Source organism: Ovis canadensis, chromosome 5 (assembly GCF_042477335.2).
Source record: "Ovis canadensis isolate MfBH-ARS-UI-01 breed Bighorn chromosome 5, ARS-UI_OviCan_v2, whole genome shotgun sequence".
In the NCBI taxonomy this organism is placed as follows: Eukaryota; Metazoa; Chordata; class Mammalia; order Artiodactyla; family Bovidae; genus Ovis; species Ovis canadensis.
In genome coordinates, this window is record NC_091249.1 from 56,720,136 (window position 1) to 56,742,050 (window position 21,915).

Here is a 21,915-nt window from a genome sequence, read left to right on the forward strand (position 1 = left end):
ATGAATGATCTAGGGTTGGTTCCTGGAGTACAGTGCTTGAGAAATGCTGATATAAGTTGCTGGTAAGTGTTACTATTGCTGTTGTTTAAAAATTCATCAGGCAGCCATAAAAAGGAACAAACTGTTGATCCAACAACCTGGACGGGTCTCCAAGGAAGTGTGATCAGTGGAAAAAGCTGACCCCAGAAGGCTCCGTGCTATGTGGTTCCATGTATGCAACATCCTCAACACAGCGAAGTTGGGAAGATGGAGAAGAGGAAATCAAGGGTTGCCAGGGTGACGTGGTGGGGAGGGGTGAATGGCTGCAGGTGGGAGGTTGTAGGGCAATGGAATAGTCCTGAAGAGACCGTGGGGGTGGCTTCACAGTGCTACATGTGGGATACAACTGGACGGAGCCTCAGACACACAAATGGTGCACGCAGGACTCATGAATAAACTAAAATACTGAGTAAACTCTGTGGCTTGTACCACGGTCGGTCTCCTGATTCCATGTCATATGAGAGGAGGCTGGGAAGGGGTAGGCTGGGGAGGGGCTTGGGGCTGCCCTGCACATTTCTTTACAACTTCCCATGAATATATTGTGATTTCAAAATAAAAAGCTGACTAAATCCAAGTAAAAAGGGAGAAGGGCTCAAGACAGTGATCAGAAATTCATAAGAAAATAACCCATCTGACCAATATGCTTTTGGAAAGATAATCGCTCATTAACACGTTAGTGCCCGCTAAAGAGGTGGATTTGGAAGAGGTGGGGAAGAGCCGACCCTGGGATGCCAGAGGGACATCCTCACCATGGACACAGGTCCACGGCCAGCGGTTCTGGTCTGGAGCTTAGGCTGAGGCTGTAACCACACGTCCGTGCTGACCCAGGGCGGATGCCGCCTTGCCTGCCTGTGAGGTTTGTACCAAGCATGTGTTACGAACATTTAGAAACACAAACCAGGAGAGCTGCAGAGACATGACAACAGAGAAGCCCTTCCTCTGGGGTCAGCCAGCGCCTCCTGACGTTTCTGGGTAGGGGGCCCTTGACCCTATATTTGGGCACAGGAGGTGATGCCACTGAGACAGCTGTGCCTCGGGGTTTCCCAAAAGGGTGGGGGTGGAAAAACTATTCTCATTCTAGAGCCTTCTAATCTAACACAAGCAAGCCTCCACGTCAGGTTAGCATGTCTTCAATATCTCGACAGAGTCTCTAGACAGAGACAGCACAGATTGGCAGGGTGGCTGCTCAGCCCATACAACCCGAGACCCTCTTGCTGGAGACCCCTCCCCACGGCCTGGGCAGCTGCTCTTCTGATGCAAAGTGCTTTTTTGGAGCAGGTCTAGGAAAATGCAAGTGGACTTGAAGGAATTCTAAGCAGACACTGAGCCAGGATGTACAGAGCGGAAAGGGAGGACTGGGCTGGCAGGACCCCCTGGAGCTCTCATCCCCTTAAGGGCAACCCTGCCTGTCTGGAGGGCGGTGACCCAGGCTCAGAAAGCAGGGGGCTTCCCAAGCCCCATCCTGCAGTTTGACCACCAACATTCATCCCTGGCCTCTTCCTGGGGTCTCCAGCTCCACCAGGGAAGGAGCAAGGGAGAGCCCCCTAAAGGGGCCAGTCTCTGTTCCTGGGGTTCTCACATCTGGAGCAGGACCCCCCTTTACTGTGAGCTCAAGGCAGACATGGAGACGGCCCTATGTCTCAGGTCTTAAAGCACCTTCACGCCCAAGGACTCATCGAATCAGCTGACAGGGAGACTTGTTTTATAGATGAGGAAACTGAGGCATGCAGGCACGTCACCTGGGTCAGGTGACACAGCCTGCCCTGTGTCTGACAGGACAGCAAGGAGGGGGCCCCTGAGCTCAGGTCTTAGGGCTCCCAGCCCCGTGTCCCCTCCCTCACTCCTGGCAGCACTAATGGCTTGAAACGAACTGGGGACCTCGGGCTGGTCCAGCCACACCACACCCTCGTGGGCAAGAAAGCTTAGCCCTGACATACAAGGGGTCAAGACCAGACCCTTCCCATCCAACATGGTCAGGTGGGGCTGTAAGTAAAATGGGCCTGCAAGAACCATGGAAAATCAACCTGAAAAACCCACAGGGGGCCCCCAGGCTGGGCCAGGTGTGGGGTGTCTTTGGAGGACTTTCCTTGGGGGCTCCTGGCCCCAAGCGAACCCTGGAAAAGGGAAGAGAGTCAGGAAGAGGCCTGGGGAAAGGTGAGGGAGCCACCTCACCTTCTGAGGAGGAAGGACAACGCCACCTCCTCCAGGAAGCCTCCCAGGGCCTGGCCGCCTGCTTAAAGCAGGAAAGCAGCAGCAACCCCAGCTCCTGAGGGTTGTTTGGGGGGCAGGGTGGCCGGTGGGGATTTCCACACTTCAGGAGGACGCCAGCCAGCCCTGAGGCCACTTCCTCCGGCGGAGAGGAAGGCCAGTGCCGGGCAGCAGCAGACAATACCACCCCCACCTTTAGGAGGTGGGGGTGAGTGAGCACAAACCACCCTCGAAACCCCCTCCACCTCCAGCCGGCTCCCTGCAGCCACCCCGATGGAATCTGGAGAAGACAGACACTTCTATCGTGACCCCAGAGACATGAAAGGACACAGCCTCCATCCCAGGGCCGTAGAAAGAGACTGAAGTCCACATATAGCACCAGCCTTCCCAAGGAGATGACCCCCAGCATCCTCCCCAACACGCACTGAGCTCGTCTCTCTGCCCACAGCCCTCCAGGGCTCCCACCTCCCTAGGGGAAAAGCCTGAGTCCTCCCCTGAGCCCACCAGGCCCTCCACGACTTGCCCACCCTTCCTCCCTCTGCTCCTCCAGCACCCCAGGAACTGTCCTGCCCCGGGGGCTCGGCATTCACAAGCCTCAGTTCAGACATCTCCCCGGAGACGGCCCTTCTGCCCAGCTACGGGGTAGCTTTCCCCCAGCACTCTGCTGCCTAACCCCTGCTGTAAGCTACTTGCGGCCTATCCTCCTTGTCCACCCTCTGTACTTGGTGCCACAGGGGTGACCAGCTCATCCAGGAGTGCCAGGGACAATCCCACGTAAACACTCAAACCCCCAGATCTAGAGCACACCAGGCCAGTCGCTCACCCCAAAGCCTGGTCTTGTATACAGAATGTGCCAAATACACACTTGACCAAGAACAGCCAAGAGCTGGGCAGGATGTGGAGAGCTGGGGTTCCACACCACACCCCTTCTGGCCTCAGGTTCCCCCCTGGGGAGGGACTGGAGACCCAGAACCCACTGGGATCAGGGAGACCTTGGAGGCCCAAGTGCCCACCTTAGCCCGGACAACAACTCTGCGCTAACCATTGGACTCCCTCCCCTAGCCCCATGGCAGATCAGAAGACCATGACAACGGCTGGCTCTTCAGCTTCCCTCAGGCTGTCGCCCCATCTCACGCCTACCTGTGAGCCTGGAAACACTATCCCAAGCCCCTCATCCCCATACCACTTGGTGGGCCTGAGCACTGCCCCCAAACACCTCCTCCCTTGGTGCCTGGTCCACCAGCCCCCGACAGTGGTGGTCCTAGGCTGCCTGGCCCACCCTCCAAGCAGTGATCTCCTCCCTCAAACACAAAGCCAGGAGGCAGTGGGGTCCTCCTACCTGAGCTTCCAAACTGGGTCCCAGCCAGGGAGGCGGGCCGGCTCTTCCCGTTGGCCACAGGCAGCGGGAACATCTGCAGGAAGGGAGGGAGAGGGTAAGTGGGGATCACAGCTCTGCCGGGGTCCTGTCCCACTGGGACCCCCACCCCCAAGGAGCACCTCCTAGATCAAAGTCACCAGTGGAATTCAAAAACTCCTGTTTACCGCTTTCCAAAGATGAATTAAGAGCACTTGATATAATCCCTACTCTTAGAAAGGATACACTTTTAAGTTCCAGCTTTAAATAAAAGTGATCATTTATACCTCAGACGGATCCCCAGGCATTGGTATTCCAGCCTCCGACCCTGACCTTCCCTGACCAGCCTGGCTCCCACCTCTCCTCGTGTCCGATCCCGCAAGTGGCAGGGTGAGGGGAGGACACCCAGGCTCCACTGCCGGGATGGGGAGCAGCCCCACATTCTAGGCTCTGCTCTGAGGCTGCACCCCTCCCTGCCAGTGACTGGGCAGTTCTCCTGAGGCTGGGGGCACCCAGTGTGGGAACATCACCCCCCAACCCCTACCGGCCTCCCCACTCACTCAACCAAACCCACGGTGTTAAGTCCCTCAAGATTAAACAGCTTAGCAGCATTAACTGGGAAAACCCAACATCAACAAACCCTTGTGCCATAGAAAAAAACAAAACACAGTCCTGCCCTTCCCCAAGGGTCTGAGTTCAGAGGTTCTTTTTGGGCCCCAAGTGACTCAGACTGGCCTGAATCAGGGCTTAGGACTTAATTGAGGAGCGGCTGATGGCCCCCAAACCCTCCCTGGCCAACCAAGAGGTGAGGGTGTGGGGTTTGTGGGTGTGACTGTTGGGGATAGCATCACGAGCCTGGGGAAGGACCAGGAAGGGGGTTTCTGCCTGCACACCCCATTCTACAGAACGGGAAACTGAGGCCACAGGCTAAGCTGGCAGGGTAAGTGCAGAGGCTCATGGCAGGTGAACACCCAGGCTGGATGTGCGTTCTTGGGGTTTGTGTCCCCTTTTGGGGGCAGTGCGGTGCTCACTGGACCCAGGGCCCTGTCCTCAAGGTGGGCCCGTTTCCCACTGGGGACCCTAGGCCTGCGCCGGGGGAGGGGCAGGCCTGGGGGTCATCAGTCAAGCTCCCCCGGAGGAGCAGGGGCTCAATTCCATTTCTGTTTCATCCTCCAGGGTGCCGGGGGCCGCTGACGTGGCACTTGCCACAGGGGGCACTGGGCCGTGTCCTGTAGGTGCTTCAAGTCTTGTGATCAGCCCAGATAGGCCCCCGCACTGCTCAGAGCCTCAGTGTTTCCTTCTGTGAAATGGGACTCAGGGCTCAGGACGCGTAGGCTGTTGTGAAACCCAAGCACACGAGGGCATGCACAGGGCTCAGAGGAGTACAGTCGGACCACCGTGCCAGCGCCTGCCCACAGCACCCTCCCCGGCCCCCAGTTGTTCCAGGCCATCATCAGGCTGGGGACAACCTCAGGCCCACCTGAAGGACAGCGCTCAGAGCCCACATGCACTCAAGACCACCCATCTAACAAGAAGCCCCAGACCAGGAGGACATGGATCTTAATAGCTGGGGGCAGCTTTCTTTTCTGGTGTTTAAGTGACAGTTACCTCATTTCCTTCACATGGACCTGTCCCAAAGATACGCTTCCCTTTAAAATCTTTTTGTTTTAGTCGAAATTAGGTTGTTTTAAGAAAACAAATTAAGTCAACTTCTATGGGGCAGGTGGGAGGCAGAGCTGTGAGCCGCAACCGGGGCTGTGTCTGGACCTCTCTCCCCATGATGACAAGGAGCGTGAAAAAGATCCAGTTCTGGGTTTCCCCAGAGGATAGACACTGGGCACCTTTCCCACTCCACCTCAGTCTCCTTATCCATGAAGTGGGTTGCTGGCTCTGAGCTGGTGGGGGAGGGGGCAGTCTGGACCCTCCAGACAGAAAGGGGAGGTGGGCAAGTGGTTGGGGCTGTCGGGTGTCAGGGGGAAGGGGCCAACCCCTCCCCTGACCCCTAAGCTGGTCTGTTCCAGCCCAATAGTCTGTGACTTGTCAGTTTAACAAAAAAACAACTGAGTAGCACCCCTGGTTACTCACCCGCGGAGGAAAAAATAAAACGGGGCTTAAAAATACCAGCCTGGCCCTTCCGGAGCCGCGGCCGCTCTGTCCCGAGGGCTGTTTTTCCGCAGGGTGGCTTCAGCTTGGGGACTTTTGTTTTTGACAGACCTCAGTGTCCTAGGCCTCGTACCAGCAGATGATCAAATTCAGACCAAAAGAATCAAACCAAAATGGTGCTCAGTGGGGCAGGGAGAGGGGCAGGATTTAGGAAGTCCACATGCAGTCCCCAGGTTTACTTCTGTCACAGGCAGCCCACCTTACAGATGGGCAAACCAAGGCCCCCACTCCTCCAAGGGAAGCTCTAGCTTCCAGCCCCCAACCCCCAGGTCTGTCTGAGCTATGTGACCTCCGGAAGCCAGCACCCTCTCTGAAGCTCCATCCACCTGGCCAGGGAACAGGCTGTGGCTGGTGGAGCACACTGCCTGGGAAGTGTAGGGACATCCTCTGCCACACCCCACATTCCCATCCCTCCAGATTCCTGTGCATTGCTCTCAAGGTCTTTGGTCACTTACGACCCCAGCTCCTGGTGACACTGTGCACTACAATCACACGTCTACTGAGTGTGTCCTCTCTCCATTCACAGAAGGCCCCCACACTGGGCACTCCCATTTTTTTGCATCGACAGTGCTGTGAATAACCCTGATCACACCATCCTATAGATCAGAAGCAAGATCACTGTCAAGATTACTGCACGCCCAAAGCAAGCTGGGGTCTCAGGGCCAAGCCTCCGCAAGGAGGAACTGAGGGCCCTGGGCAGCCCCACCCTTACTCTGGGCCTTAGTTTCCCCAGCTGTAAAGGAGTGGGCTGGACCCACTCTATGCCAAGGCATACAGTTGGGTGACAGGTGCCCTGAAGCTGCACCCTTTTGTGGAGGTGTCAACCCATCCATTGGCAGCTCCCTAAGTCCCTCCAACCCCAGCTGGGGTCCTTTGACCCAAACAAGTTTGAGGTCCAGATACTGGAGGTGTTTTTGGCAGTGGCTTCTTCCCATGGTCCTAGGGCCCTGGAGAGCTAGGTGGAGAGGAAGGGTGGGTAGGGTCGCTCACCATGCTAAAGTCCAGGAGGTCACTGAGCTCCTTGTCCGTGCCTACAGGCGCCATCCTTTGCGACTGGTTCATTCTCCAGGGGCAACGAGGGGCCGGGGTCAAATCCTTAGGCCTAGAGACAGCCCTGCGTGGTGGCCACCACGGGTGCAGGCAGAGAGGAGGAGGAAGGAGAGAAGAGGCATGAGTGAGGACAGCCGAGGTGGACAGATGGGGAGTCTGTTTAAGAGCCCCTCTAAATGCTCCCAGGGTCTGGGTCCTTCGCAGCCAGGATTCCGGGACTGGGGCCCCTAGAGACTCCTCCCCAGGGCCATGGGGGAGTTTGAACAACGGGGTTCAGGCAGCACAGAGCGGATCCCCTGAACTCCCTCAGCGACCACCAAGGAATCAAGTTGCAAATGTTACACAGGATGCGGGGCGGAGTGGTCCCTTCCCAGATAGGTCAGAACCCGCCCCTTTCCCGGCCACCTCTCCTATTTCCTCCCACCCGCACGCTTCCCACCAGCCCCGGCCCCGCCCCCGCGAAGAGGGAGGGGCGACCCAGCCCCGCCCCAAGGGAAACTTGGTGACCCCCCCAACAGCTGTCAGAACACGTTGAAGGCCTGGTCACCCCCAAACTCAAAGCAAAATAAATTCACAAGTAAGACTGCAAAGCCCCCTTCCTGTCCCACGACTACACTGGCAGCGGGGGTGTCCCGCAAAGGGACCGACCCACAAAACTTCCCACCACGAAAAACAACCGAACTCTGAAAAGAGAAACACCACCCTAGGGTGTTTTATTGTCACGATATATCTGGCAATTATTTTTAAGCAACTTTGAAAGTATCTCTTGCCCTGGGGGAAGGGGGTCCCAAGACCCGAGTCTCCCCCATCCCCCCAAGGTCCCTAGGGGCTCCATTCTAGAATGAGGGGGAATCCACCTGCCAGGCACCATCCCACACCCAGAAGAGAGAGAACAGGTCCCCGTCCCACAGTCAGACAGCGAGGCCCCTCCAGGGTCTCCTCCCGGGCCCCCAGGGGGGAGGAGGGCGGCAAGCAGAAACCGTGGGGGCCACGAGGGAAGCTAGGGTTCGGAGGTGGAGGGAGACCCGACTTCAGAAGCGGAGAAACCCCCGCTTTGTTTGCCAACTGGAGACGGGTGTGAAACGGATGCCCCGGCGCACCCCCTCCCCCGCGAAGCTTTTTCTTTTTTGGAGGGCGTGTGAAACTGACTTTTTTTTGAGGAGTACGAAACCGCACTTCTTCGTGGGGTGGCTGAAACCGATTTTAAAGCAGACCTGAGGGGGGGCTGAAACATGCTTCTCTGGGGGAGGTGAGATACTTCCAGGGTGTCACGAGGACTTTGGGGGGCTCGAAGCCACTTTGGGAGGAGAGGGGCAGGACCGTCGTCCTCGGGGGGGGGGAAGGGGGGGCAGGGGGCCCGGGAAACCGATCCCCACCCCACCCCCCGCAGCCGGTGCGGGCGGCGCGGCGCGGCCCGGGAGCCCTTTGAAGCTTGGGGCGCACCCGCCGCCCGCGCCCGCGGAGCGCAGAGCAGATGTGTCCCCCAGCCTGGCCCCGGCCCGAGCCCGCAGGCGCGCGGCGCACCTTCCCCGCAGACAAAAGGACGCTCCTTCTCCCTCGCTCGCTCCCCTCCAAACTCCGCCGCCGGCCGGGCCCCCGGGGAAGGGGGCGCCCGCGGCCCCCGCGCTGCTGCCCCGCCACAAAGTTGGGCGGCGCCGCGTCACCCCCGCCCAGCTCCGCAAACTTTCCCGAAGTGCCGGTCGGCGGGGGCGCGCGGGCCCGAGCGCGCTCTCCACGTCGTCGGCCCCCTCCGGCGCGCAAAGTTGGAGAACAATGACTCCGGCCGCGCCGCCCCCAGCCCAGCCCGCCCCCGCCCGGCGTCCCCGGGTCCCGGCTTAACGGCGCCGCGCGAAGAGGCCCGGTCCGCCGGGCACCGAACGGCGGAGGGTCCCAGCGCGCTCACCTGCTCGGTGCGGCCCGGCCCGCAACGCGCGGGGGGCGGTGGCATGAACGGCCCCCCCGGACAAAGAGGCGTCGCGGCCCCGAGGGGCGCGCGTGGGCGGCGGCGCGTGGCCCGGCTCCCCGCGTGTCCTCCCCACGGGCCCTGCGCGCGGCCCTGGAGTTGACGGAGACGGCGTGCGACGAGCCCGCGGTGCCCTCCTGCCGCGTCGCTGGGCTCGGTCCGGCCCGCTACGCCCGCGGCCGCTGCCTCATCTTCCTGCGGCGGGAGACATGTTCCGCCCCCTGCCCCGCGCCCCGCCCCGTCCTCGACAGGCCCCGCCCCGAGCGCCCCGCCCCGTCGCTTCTCGCGGATCCCTCCGCCACCGCCTGCTCGCCCGGCCGCCGCCGCCCGCCCATACGCGCACGCTAGATGCGGCTGCGGACCCGCGGAGCCCGGCGCCTGGAAGGGGAGCGCCAGAGATCTGTCGGCCAACGGCGGGGGCGCGGAGGCAGGAACTATCTTTCAGCGCGGAGGCGCACGAGAGCTGGGAGTATACTTGTGACGCAAGCGGGAAGGGCCGTGAGATGGAAAGATAAGGCGGAGAGACCGGGGCCAATCGGAGGTAGCGAAAGCGTGATTGGCAAGCCTGCCTGCAGTTCGTGACTAGGCCCCGCCTCCTCCCCGCCCACTTCGCTCGGCCTAGCGAAGAGGCGGGACTCTCCGAGCTGAAGGCCGCGAGAAGCTGTGCGGGGCGGGGAACAGCTGGTGTTTTATTCTCGGGTTTGCGTGGCCGCCCGCACAGTCTCTTCGTCCTGGTCGTATCTGAGTTTCTAGGTCTGGCCCCTAGTGCTGGGTTTTGCGAGCGGGCATCCTATGCCCGGAGTGAACGAATCAGACCCATTTTACCCTTGCGGCCACGGCGTTAGCTCCGTTTTAGGGTCTGAGAGCTCCGCGTGGAACCCACTCTATGCTTCTGACTTGCTGGTTGCCTTTGGCTGCCTGAGACTCAATTTACTGATCTGTTAAATAGGATTTGGGCCTGAGTTTGAGCTGGACTGAGACCTGACAGTCTCAGCTGCGGTTCCGGGGTCGCAGAGTTGTATACGACTGAGCCACTGAACTGAACTGAATGAGACCTCACAAAGCTTTCTGACTCTCTGTGAGTTCACTGAGATCCCAAGTTCACTCCACAGCCAGGAGCTCTTGAGCTTTTGGGAATCGTAGACGCTACAGAATGGAAATAATAATTATTATAAAGGAAAATTAACACTCTAACACGATTTGTGCCCCCCCCCCCCTGCCCCCCGCCCCGTGTCCGCAGAGATAAAATCACAGTCCCTTTCAGGCTGGGAAGAAGACAATGTCCCCCTGGCCCAAGGGGCTCCAGCCATAGTGGCCTCCAGAACCTTCCAGGCTCACTCTCACCTCCAGGCCATTGCACTGGCTGTGCCTTCTGCCTGAAAGGCTTTTCCACCCCATCTGGAGCCCCAGGTCCCCACAGTTCAGGGCGGTCAGGGAGGCCCTAGATCCAAGGAGCAGGACTGAAAGCAAGGGAGAAAAGTGGGAGCCCAGGGGGAAGGGGAAGGGGAGACGACTCCAGGGCAGGCGGGAAGCTCAGGTGGCTCCTAATAAAGCCTCTTCCTGCTATATGGGGACCGGGCTGACCCTCCCCTTGACCCTCAGCGCCAAAGTGCTGCCATGTGCCACAGGTCTCAAGAGGGGACTGAGGATTTGGGGGTGTCTGGGTTCAAATCTCTCATCCCACCTGGCATCACTTGCTCAAGCTCTTGCCACTTTGGGCCTCAGTTTTCCCATCAGGCAAATGGGAGAGTGTAGTGATGGTCACTGTGTAGGTGCCAAGGGCATGTGCCTCCATCCTGTGGCCTCTCTCCACTGAAATACCCAAATCTCTGGAGTGAGGGCTCCCAGACCACAGCCTTTCCCCACACCAACCCTGATCCCACAAGTCCAGGGTCTGCTCTGGCTTGCCCCTATCCTGGGAGGCTTTCTTGAGGACCAGGCTGGGGCTGCAGGCCCTCTGGACCCCCAGCCGACTCAAGGTGGGCCAGCATGCTTTCCCCTGACAGTGCTAAGGGTCTAACCTGTACAGACAGAACTGGGGCCAGTATTCCTGGAATTGACACACCCCCTGAAGGGGGTAAATGATCCATTCATAGGCCATGCAATTATTGAGCACCAAGGGTATGCCAAGCTTGGTGCTGGGTGTGGGATCGCAGTGATGACTATGACTTGTCTACTCCCTTTCCTCCAAGGCAAGATGAACTGTCAGAGGCCCACTGTTTTAGTCCCAAATGTGCTTCTTCTATCCGTATGTTCAGCTGTCAGGTCCTCAATCCTGAGTGATTAAACCCATAAACCCATTGTACAGATGAGGAAACTGAGGTTCAGAGAGCTCCTCCCTGGGGTCCAGTCCACCTTGGGGCTCACACCTGCCAGGAGGCTCTCCCAGGACCCACAGGCCACCATTGTCTTCCCTGGGGAGGCCTAGCCTGGGGCTGAGTCACCGGGTGGAGCAGCCCATGGGGGACCACCACCCCCCCCTTGGCTGCCGCCTCTGCCCAGCCCTGAGGCCCGGGTGTGCCCTACAGGGCACTGGCACAGGGACAGGCAGCCAGCAGCTGGTGCCAGGGGCCCCTCAAGGGCAGCCCACAGCCCGCCCACCCCCGCCTGTCTGACTTTGGCCTTTGTTCTCCTCTGGTGCCCGCCAGAGACCTGGGGCCAGGCAGGAGCAAGGGACCTGCCTCCCCCAGTGGGGGCTTCCTCCCTCCACCCAAGTCACACCTACTGTGTGCTGTCCTGGGAACCTCAGGAGGAAGACAACCCCAATTCTGGTTGGGAAAACTCATGCTGAGGACAGAATTCCACTAGTGAGTGGGGTCGCTGGGGACAGAACACAGCAATGGTGATGGAAACTTCCAGAAGACAGTAGATTGGCACCCCTGAGTTAACCATGGATTTAGGACTTGAGGGCCACTCTTCTGACATCATTTTCATTTGTCTCCAGAGTGGGCACCTTCTCCTGGGTGTGAATGGACCCCCCAAACGCACTCTCCCACTCCCACCCCACCCAGCCCCGCCCTGCTGTTCCTTAGCCCAGGAGTAAGGGAGGGGCCCTTATCAATCAAGCCAGACCCCTTACACAAACCTGGGTTCATGGTCCCTAATTGGGGGGGGAGACAGGGTGGGGGCAACTGCCTAGAGCTGGGGTCTTAATGGGCCATTGGACCCCCTGGAGGGGCCTGGACCTGGCTTGTCCATGCTCTCCGTGACTCCTCCCACACAGATCTGATTGGGGTTCCCTCATTCATTCATTCTCCCTGGCTTCTGAGAGGAAGGTCTCTGCAGGGTGTGCTTCTTGGCCCTGGGGCCAGGGGCTCTCCCTGGATATGGGGTGGGGGGCTTCTTACCCTCTTCAGAGGAGGGAGGAAGTGCTGGCCATGGAGGGCTCAAAGCGGATGATGGACAAGCAGCAGCTCTGCTGGCCATGCTCCCACCTCCCAGCCTGCCTTCCCTGGTGCTCAGAGCCATGGGCATAAGGAGGGGTGGGGACCCAGTGATTGGACCCGGTTTGTCCTGGGGAGTCAGTGGGCCAGGAGGGTGCCTGGAGCCCCAGCCTCATGCTTTCCATTGTCGGGTTATCAGAAGAGTTTGGGGTGAGTTCCCTTCTCTGGGGTGGGTTCCCTGGGGCAACGACACTTGGGTGTGACCAGGATGAATGGTCAGTGGGCAAAGAACAAGGAGCCTGGGGGGCAAGGGACTGTGTGGTGTACTTTAGGACTCCATGAGGCTGGAGCCCAGAGAATCGGAGCAGAGAGGAGCCACGGTCAGGGGCACTGGGTCTGCATGGCAGGTGCGCTATGGAGTCATGGTGGGGGTCTGAGCAGGAGGGGGACATGGTCCCATGGCTACATTTGGAGGTGGATTCAAAGGGTTGGTCCTGGGGGTAATGAGCTGGGTGGACTGGAGGTAGGTTTGAGGGGTGATGGAAGGCTTACCCGGGGGTGGGGGTGAGAAGGCAGCCATCCATGGGCGCTGGGTGTGGGCTGGGGACCTGGGTTTGTGAATAGTGGTGCCCTTTTGGGGGCAGGGGTATCTTAGGGCCAGGGACCAGATGAATGGGGCACAGGAAGTCCACATTCCCACCCTGCCCAGGCCCCAGGGGACAGAGCCTTGGCTTGGCCATGAGGGACTTCATGAGTGAATGAATGAGTGCCCACCCTAATCTAAAAACCCCAGCCCCAAGCTGAGCCCCAATTCTGCTCCCCTATTCTAGACTGAACCTTGGGCCCAGGCTGAGCCCCCAACCCTGGACCAAGCCTGACTGCACTGCACCTCTCCCACCTGGGCCCCCCACTACCACCTCTCCCTGCCCTGTACCTGTCCACCCCCAGGGCTGGTGCCACCTGTCCAGGGCAGCCCTTCCCCTTCCTGGCTGGGTGCCCACAGCTCCTGACTCAGGGCCCCCGGGGGCCTGTCCCACCACATTCCGGGGCAGCTTGTGCAAACATGGGGTGCCTCCCGACCAGCCCCCAGGCATTATCCAGCCCAGTTCCCCTGGGGGTGGATGGGGTGAGGGGGGCAGGGCAGGGGACAAGAAATCTTGCCAGATTCCCACTGCCCACGCCTGTGGCCCCACTGACCTCTGCCTTGGAGGCATGGGGGTTCCTGAGCTTCCTGTGGGAGGCAGCAGGAACCACCCATTGTTCAGACAGGGAAACTAAGGCTCCAGCCCCTGCCTGAGGCAGGCCAGCCTCCTACACATGGCCCACATGCCCGCCCATGCTCTTTCACCTGTTCGTGTGCGTGTGTGTGTGTGTGTGTTAGTCACTCAGTCATGTCCGACTCTTTGCGACCCCATTGACTGTAGCCTGCCAGGCTCCTCTGTCCATGGAATTCTCCAGGCAAGAATACTGGAGTGGGTTGCCATTCTCTTCTACAGAAGATCTTCCCAAGCCAGGGATCAAACCCAGTTCTCCCACATTGCAGGCAGATTCTTCACCATCTGAACCACCAGGGAAGCCCTCACCTGTTCCTTGGCGCCTTTTGGAATCGAGAGCGTCCTGGCGATTAGCGCCTTGCCACACTAAGGTGTGTGGGTTTTACTCAAGGATTCTGGGGAAAGTCATGGGGGCAATGTGGTCTCCTTGGAGACAGGGGAGCTGAACCTGAAATGCTGAGTTGGTCCCAGGCTGGCAAGGGTGCTCAGGAAGAGGGCATGGGGCTGGGGCTGGGAGTGGCCTGGGGTGGAAAAGCCCTTCCATAGTGTGTGCTGGGGGCCCTGGAGAGCACTTGGCAGTGAACAGCACCCACCCCAGTCCTGGCCACCCTGTGTGGGGCCAGGACCCCACACCGGTCTCTCCTTCCCCTTTTCCACCGTAAGTTACCAGGTCTTTGCCCTGGCTGTGCCCTCCTTCTGGGTCATCCTTTCTCTCACTTGTGCCTGGCTCTCTCCTTCTCATCCTTCGGCCCTCAGTATCCGTGTGGCCTCCTCCAGGAAGCCTCCTTGTCCAGAGCAGGCCAGGCCCCCTTCCCCTCTTATAACTCCTGTCACCATTCATCTTTTTGCCATTTCTGTCACCCTATCACTCGAACCAGATCAGGGGCCCCCAAGGGCGAGGCTCAGGCTTTCTTGCTCACTGTTGCCCCATGAGGCTTAGAGCATCCTGGGGATAGCACAGGCCCGGGGAGTGGCAGAGAGGCAGCTGAGGTCCAGTGGGGCTCCTGGTTCTTGGGGATAGACGTGGAGCCAGGCAGGTGGATGTCTAGAGGAGCACACAGCCCATGAGCTCTGCTCCCAGCCTCTTGGTCCCGCTTGCCAACAGATTCAAGTCCCACCTCCCACTGCCCACCATGAGCCTTGGCTGTAAGACGCCAGCATGCATGGCTGGACGTGTCATCTTGGAGCTCTGCACCCCAGAACCCTCTGAGGGCTGGGTCCCTAGGTGGGTGTTTACAAGGGCCAGGTCAATGGGGTCACCCATTAACAGGATGCAGGTTTTCTGCTGGGCATCTCCTGGGATCCCTATTGGTGCTGCACAGGTGGCAGAGATGTTGGGGGGAGGGGGGTCTGTTAATCAGCTGAGCTCTCTGTGCTCCAGGGATGGGAGGGAACTGAAAAGTTTGGCTGCCCACTTCCCCCCACCTCCTTGCCTTCCTTAGGGGTGGAAAAGGCACAAAGGCCACAGCTACAAAAGGACAAAAGTCTTCAAATGTGACTCTGTAGATATGCCTCTGACATGTAACAAACCGACAGACAAGATGGGAATTCCCAGGTAGTGCAGTGGTAAAGAACCTACCTGCCAATGTGGGAGACACAAGAAATGAGGATTCGATCCTGGGGTTGGGAAGATCCCCTGGAGTAAGAAGGGACAACCTGCTCCAGTTTTCTTGCCTGGAAAATTCCATGGACAGGGGAGCCAGGCAGGCCACAGTCCATAGGGTCACAGAGAGTCAGACACAACCAAGCGACTTAGTACACACACATACACACACACTGATGAGATGTGACATATGGAGAGAAACTATCTTCAACTGACATGCAAGTGTATGTTCCTCGGTTCTTTGTCTCGTCACAACAAAGATTTGGAGTGATGGACATTAAAGCCTCCATGGAGTGTCACAGCTCTCAGGTCTTGGATAGATCGTGTTATAGCTCTCAGGTCTCGAATGGACCATGTTATAGTTCTTAGACAAATCAGTATTACAGCTCAGTATTACAGCTCTATTTCATTTAGAAGGTAGCAGGAAAATCCATCTTCGAGGCATGAGGGCATGTCGATCCAAAGACACGAGGAGAAGAGCACCCCAGTGCACGGGGGTGGTGGGGGGGAGAGAGAGAGCGAGCTAGCTTTGGCTCCTCTTTTTATATGTGTATCTCTCCCTGGGCATGTCCTATGTAAATTGGGCCAGCCAGGAAGTCCTCACTGGCTCAGACCTTCTTTTGTTCTATTTTTGTGGGCTTTTCCCTTCCTTGTCTTTTAGCCACTGCCATTTTGGACTCCTTTTCCCTATTCTACCTACCTAACACAACCTAGTAACAGAATAAGGATTTATGTCCCTTCATATACAAAGAGTTGCTACAAATCAATAAAAAAGCACCAAAATGGAAAACTGGACAAAGAAAGGAACAATTAGTTTACATGTGAAGCCACACAAATGGCTGCTGGAGAGACAGAAAAGGAAGCTTAAAGTCACTCATGACGAAAGAAATGTAAACAAATATGCAAATAAGAAACCACATTTTGTTCTGATAGTTGCCAAAATGATAAAAGATTGATCACGTCCTGCAATAGTGAAGCTAAGTGTGGAGGTCCTCTGAGGGTGTGCTTAATAAAGAAGCTCTGCATCTCTTTGGACTCCCTCTCTAATTCCAGCCCTAACACTCAGAAATTTATTAAAAATGATAGTGCAAGCAGGGGTGTTCATTAGAATGTGGTTTGTGGCAGCTATTACTCGGAAACAGCACATACCAACCACCAGGGATGAGAGAGGATCCCAGCCGTGGCTGAACAGGGAAAACTGAGCTGCTTGATGGGGCAGGGGAGTGTTGCATGCATGTTCTGAGCCAAGGACACCTAAGGTGGACTGTTCAGATTAGATACAAGTTCGAGACCCACAGCACCATTTTGGGAGCACAGTTTGTGTGAAGCAAAAATGTGTGTATCAAAAAAACACAGGAGGAGGAAATGCCCCAAGGGTTCAGCGGTTACTCTGGGTGCGGAGTTGGTGGCGGGGGGGAACTTTCAGTTCTTATTTTATATTTATATTCATGAGGTGGGATGAACTTAGAGGTTGGATTGTGTTTTCGGTGTGAGTGTGTCTGTTCTGGCATTTTTAAGTTTAGTTTGTCAATCCCTGATTGAGGTCGGGTCTCTGAAGAGCCATGGGAAGGGGTGGGGTGGGTTTCCACAGGGGAGATCGAGATTCCTTTCAGGAACTGGGTTCACTGGGAGTTCCCTGGAGGGGGCAGACTTCCAGATGCCCCTTGGGTCCTCTGGGGGAAAACCCCTGGTGCTCTGGGGAGGGGCCCCCTGGGTGACCTTGAGCCTAAGCCAAGTACAGGGAGCACTGCAGAGAGAGTCTGGCATGGGTACTTCCTCACTCAGAGCCCAAGTTCTCATCAGTTCAAGGGGACTGGAGATCTCACCACCCACCAGGGACCAGGTTGGGCTGCCTGGTCTCCTGGCAGGTGCTGGGGGAGCCCTGAGGGGCGGCCCCTTCCCCAGGGGCAGGGACGGCCCCGGGCACTGCACAGAGGAACTGGGTTGTGTGGGTCACAGAACTGCCCCTTTAAAGGTATCAGTTTCCCCCGCTTTGCGGGGAACCTGGAGAAGCATGGAGGGCATGCCTTGAACCCAGAACCACCAGGGTCTTGGTTTCTCATGTTGGGCCTTCCCTTGACCCTGTTGTGTGGGCGGGGCCTGGCCCCAGAGTGTTCCTAGGCTTCCTTCCACCCCCTGCCAGCCTAGGTGGCTCCTAACCCCTCTGTGCATCACCTATAAGGTCTGCACACAGGCGCAAAGAGTAAGAAATTCACTCCTCAGCTCCTAATTCCTTCCCTGCCTGGGGGTCTGGCTGTGTCAGGCTGGCAGCGACACTTGCAGTCAGGGCTGGGGTCCAGGCAGGCCCTGGGGTTGGGGGTGCAGGAAGAATCCAGAGCAGGAGCAAACTGAGGTCACCTACAGGGTGTGCTCCAGCCAGCTCCCCCAAGACCCCCCATCCATGCTGGTGCCCCCTCCCTGCTCCTTGGACATCATGACTCATGCTGACCTCAGGGCCTTTGCATGGCTGGCCTCTTGGCCCAGAGCACCTCTCTCCCTCATTCTCTCCTCAGCCCATCCATCCCCAAGACTGTCAGCTTTGCTTGCTCAATGTCTCCCTCCCAGTTCCTGCAGGGCAAATGCCCCCCCCATCCCCACCAGACTGTCCCCAGAGTCCAGCCCACCCAGTGGAGAGACTGGGGAAGACAGTGGTCCCCATTTCACAGGTGAGAAAATCGCAACTCAGAGGGAGAGGCCAGAGGTCAGACAGGGAGAGGCACTTAGAAGCGCCCCCCTGCCCAGCCCCTCTCCACCAGGGCAAAGGCATTTCCTTCTGCTCAGGGGGCTGTGGGGTCCTAGGGCAGCTGGTGGGGCGCCTAACGGGTCTTGGGGCCTGTGTGTGTGGCAGCAGCAGCTGGGGCTCCTGGGGCCCAACCCCCACTCGGAGTGCGAGTGGGAGGTGGGGGAGGGGGAGCAGCAGCTGGCGCCTGGCCCTGTGCCAGTTAGGAACCTCCGCGGGGTGGGGCTGCCCTGGGACTGTCTCTGTCTCTCTCTTTTGGCCTCTGTCTCTGTATCTCCCTCTGTCTCTTCTCTTTCTGTTTCTCTCTTTGCCTCTGTCTCTCCATCTCCCTCTGTGTGTGTCTCTGTCTTTCTTGGTCTCTGCCTCTCTGTGTTTCTTTGTCTATCTGTCTCTCATCGGAGCTGGGGGACTAGCCCCATTTCAGGTCATTAGGATCTCCCCTTTACCTCCACCTGCTGGGTGTAATCACGTGAACTGAAGGACCCCCACCTCTGCACCCCCGCTGTGGTCTCTATCCCTCCCAAGATAGGGAGCCTGGTTCACCCCTCTTGTGGGCTGGGGGACCCTGGGCAAGTTTCCCAGATGCAAAGTCTGTGGGCACCCTCTCTGGGCCAGGGGTAGGGTGGGCCACAGCCAGTCTGGGAAGAAACAGTCACTAAGGAGCCACTTTACAGGCATCTGAACCCGTCCTGGGGGGGGGGTCCCCTACCTTAGTGGGAGGGGATACGGAGGCCAGAAGTGATCCTGCAGGGGGGTGGGGTGGGGTGGGGAGAAGCCCAGCCAATGCAAAGGCCCTGATGCCTGGGGCAACCCTCAGCCAAGTTCCTGGGTCCTCAACCCCAGGTCACGGAAGCAGACTAATCTGCCCACTGCCCCACGTGAAGACCCCTCCCCCACCCCGGAAGTGTGCAGGCAGCCAGGAGGGCACTGGGGGTGAGCAGGGAGCAGGGTGACTGCCTCCCCGGGGCCCTGACTGCCCAGTCTCTACATTCCCCCACGTCTGCCAGTACAGCCATCCCCTGAAACCTCCCTGACAATAGACTCCGACACAGCGGAAATATCCCCAGGGGGCTGTGGCTTGATCACCCCTTGATTTGCATTTTTACATATTAATGAGGGTGGAGCTGCTAATTCTGCCACGTTGTTTTAAAGGTGCAGAAACGCTGGAACTGCTGAGGAGTGAGGAGGGGGCATTCCTCACCAGGAGTAAGGAAGGGGGGCCTGGGTCCCCAGATACAGGATCCCTGTCCCTCCGTCTCAACCGTTGCCCCTTGGGTCACAGGGTGGGGTCCCCCAGTCTCTGTGCCTTTTGCTCTTGAAATTGGGGCATCAACCTTGGGGGCTGCGGGGCAATGGGAAGTCTGGAATTTTCTGTCGGGAGCTCTATCCTGAGCATCCCATGGTGGGAAAGTCGAGAACTGAGGATCAGACTCTGCCGTAAAATCTTTGGATTCCGTCATAGACTCTGGATCCAGCATCATCTCCATCTTCTGAGTTCAGGCCGGAAACCCCACTCCCCACCACCACTCCCCGCAGCCCCGGTCGGGGAGAGGGGCGTTCTGACCCCACTTGTGGCCCTAGGCTCTCTCAGCCCAGCCTCAGGACTCCTTCCAGCTCCCCCTTGCACATGCTGCTCCCCCGCCAGATGCTTCTGCTTTCCCTACAAGTTCACCTCTGCTGTGGCCCTCCAGGCCACCCTACCCACGCGCCTGTTTAGCCCTGTCACCTCCAGGTCCCCATCCCGAAACTGGGAGACCGAGGCACAGGCTGGCGAGGTCACACAGGGTCCCCCCCTCAGACCACTCCCCTCCCGTTGGCCGCGGGGATGGGGGCTGGACCCTGGGGGTCCTTGCGGCGGTACAGGCCAGAGGTGCGCACTTGGGCGCGTGCTGCCACCTGGTGGTGCCCTGAGGTGGGTCTGAGGTTTTCCTCCGGCCTCGGAGACCCCACTCCAAGGAGCACAGCGCGCGCTGGGGGACCCAGGAAGTCCTCGGGTGCAGGGATACCGAGGCGGGCCACAGTCCACGGGCCTGGGGGCGCGGGCAGCAATGGGCAGGATGGAGAGGCTTCAATGATGAGGAAGGAAATGGAGGCCCGACCCGGCTCCCCTGTCCTGACCTTCTCCAGACCCCTCCCGTCAGGCCTGTGACTGCTCCAAAGCTTCCCGTTCCATTGTCACCCTAATCTGAACATTCTATGTCCACACAGACCCCTGGCCTGACCTGGTGCGAGGTGTGAGCGCGGGGCAGGGGAGACTCCGGTACGCCGCCCGGGACAAACGCACTGGGGGCCCCGGGGCCAGTGTCCACCAGGGGGCGTCCGCTGCCCAGAAACCCGCGGAGGCCTGCTGCGCGCGGTGGCCGTCTGCGCACGCGCGTGCCCGGTGCCGGTGGGCTCTGGGTGTTCGCTGCACTTGTGATGTCCACGTGTGCCCGGTTGGGATCTCGCACGTGTGAGTGCACTGTGCTCGCGTGTACGCAGCTCTCAGCTGTGCTCACGCGCTCGGTCCTACCAGCACGCTGGCGTGTTCATGTGCTTCAACGTGTTTACCTTGCCCTGCAACAGCTTGGTTGGGTACCGTGTGCTCAGGACCTGGCGCGTCCGGGCACAGGCGGGCACAATTTTGTTTGCACTTGTGAGGCCTGTTTATCCACGCGTGTGCACCTGGGATTGCCATAACCAGACGTCCACATTTCCTTTGTGCATCGATCTGTCTGCCTGCCCTCGAGAGGGGTCCTACCTGTACGTCTCCAAGTACTGCCCGGCATATCTGCAGATGCGCAAGTCCTGGCAAACACGTGTCCACGTATTCTGGCATGTTTATCGAGTGTTTACACATGTGCATGCTCACGTGTGCACCGTGATGGGGCACACATACACACGTGTGCTCGGGGATGTTAATGCATATCTCCATGTCAGGGCTTCCCTGGTGGCTGGCTCAGACAGTAAAACATCTGCCTGCAATGCAGGAGACCCGGATCCAGTCACCGGGTAGGGAAGATCCCCTGGAGGAGAATCCCCATGGAGAATCCTATGGACAGAGGAGCCTGGCGGGCTACAGTCCATGGGGTCACAGAGTCAGACACAACTGAGCGACTAACACACACATGCATGTACCTGTGCTTACAGCCACAGCCCACACTCAAGTCCCCCTTCAGAGACACTGCTCCCAGCAGGACCCCTTCCCACCAGTCAGCTGTCAGAACTCTCAAACAGGTCCTCCCTGAGGTCCTGACGTACATTTTGCCCTTCCCTGCTCTCCCATTCTTGCCTCTCTCGCCTCCACCCAATCTCCTCCCGCTGGTGGTCACAGGCTCCGTGTCACCTGCAGGTGTCACATGTCACCTACAAGGAGACAGGGAGTGTCTGGCTGTGTTGACATCTGGGCCTTTGCTGTGGCCGTTCTTTCTGGCCCAACTTCCCCAGCTGCTCACATGTCCCCAGCTCAATGTCACCTCCAGCCAGTGCTGCCCTCCACCACGTCCAAGAACAAGGAAAGCTTGTTCCTTTCCTTTGTTGTCCTAATCTGGGTCTTGGCTATTGCCTGTCCCCCATGAGGAGTCATGCTCTGTGATGTCACCCCTGATTTCTGGCATCCCAGGGCCACCTACCTGAGAAACTGGCAGAAGGACACAACCCACGGTCCCCTTGATTATGGGAATCTATGCCGTGCTCTGACAACCCAGCCACTGTCAGCCGGTCCTGGAGAGGCTCCACCACGGCAGAGCCTGCCTGATATCCAGCCGCCCCCACGTCGTCTCCACTCTCATCTCTCTCCCTAATGGTTCCCTCTCCTCTCATCAAACTTCTGTTCATCCTGTAGGGCCCTATTCCATTGGTCCCTCTTCTAGGATGCCTCACCTGGTCTCCTGGGGGTGAATGGATGAGAGGCTGCCATGGAGGCAGGGTGATGGCGAGTGGTCCAGGCCAAGTGTACAGACAAAAGCCCATCAGTGGTGCATCAAAAGAGGACTCCAGGGAGGGGTGAATGCCAGTTCCTGGGTGCCCTGCAGCGGTTGGCAGAGCTGACAAGCTGCTCAGGAGGTTCTGATGTGAGCAGTGTATCCCTCTACTGTGCTTCTCCCCTGTGCCTCTGTCCTTCCTTCTGCCTGTCTGTCCCCTCCCTCTATCCCTACCT

General features: G+C 58.5%; 1 protein-coding gene across 18 annotated transcripts in view; it reads right to left on the minus strand.

Annotated features, from left to right (window-relative positions):
* TCF3 (transcription factor 3) overlaps positions 1-9,277 on the minus strand; it is a 31,431-nt gene extending 22,154 nt beyond the window's left edge. For 13 of the 18 annotated variants that reach the window (XR_011257000.1, XR_011257003.1, XR_011257002.1 and 10 more), the window contains exons 1-3: positions 8,718-9,023; positions 6,755-6,878; positions 3,587-3,659 (exon numbers count right to left, since the gene is read on the minus strand). Coding sequence is in view for 10 of the 18 variants with exons in the window: in XM_069589738.1 (XP_069445839.1) it covers positions 3,587-3,659; positions 6,755-6,826 (145 nt within the window). In the remaining 8 variants the exon portion in view is untranslated. Of the gene's footprint in view, positions 1-3,586; positions 3,660-6,754; positions 6,879-8,717 lie in introns of all 18 variants that reach the window. The other 5 variants (XR_011256997.1, XR_011257001.1, XM_069589742.1 and 2 more) reach the window with 2 other exon arrangements.
* Between the last annotated feature and the right edge of the window lie 12,638 nt (positions 9,278-21,915).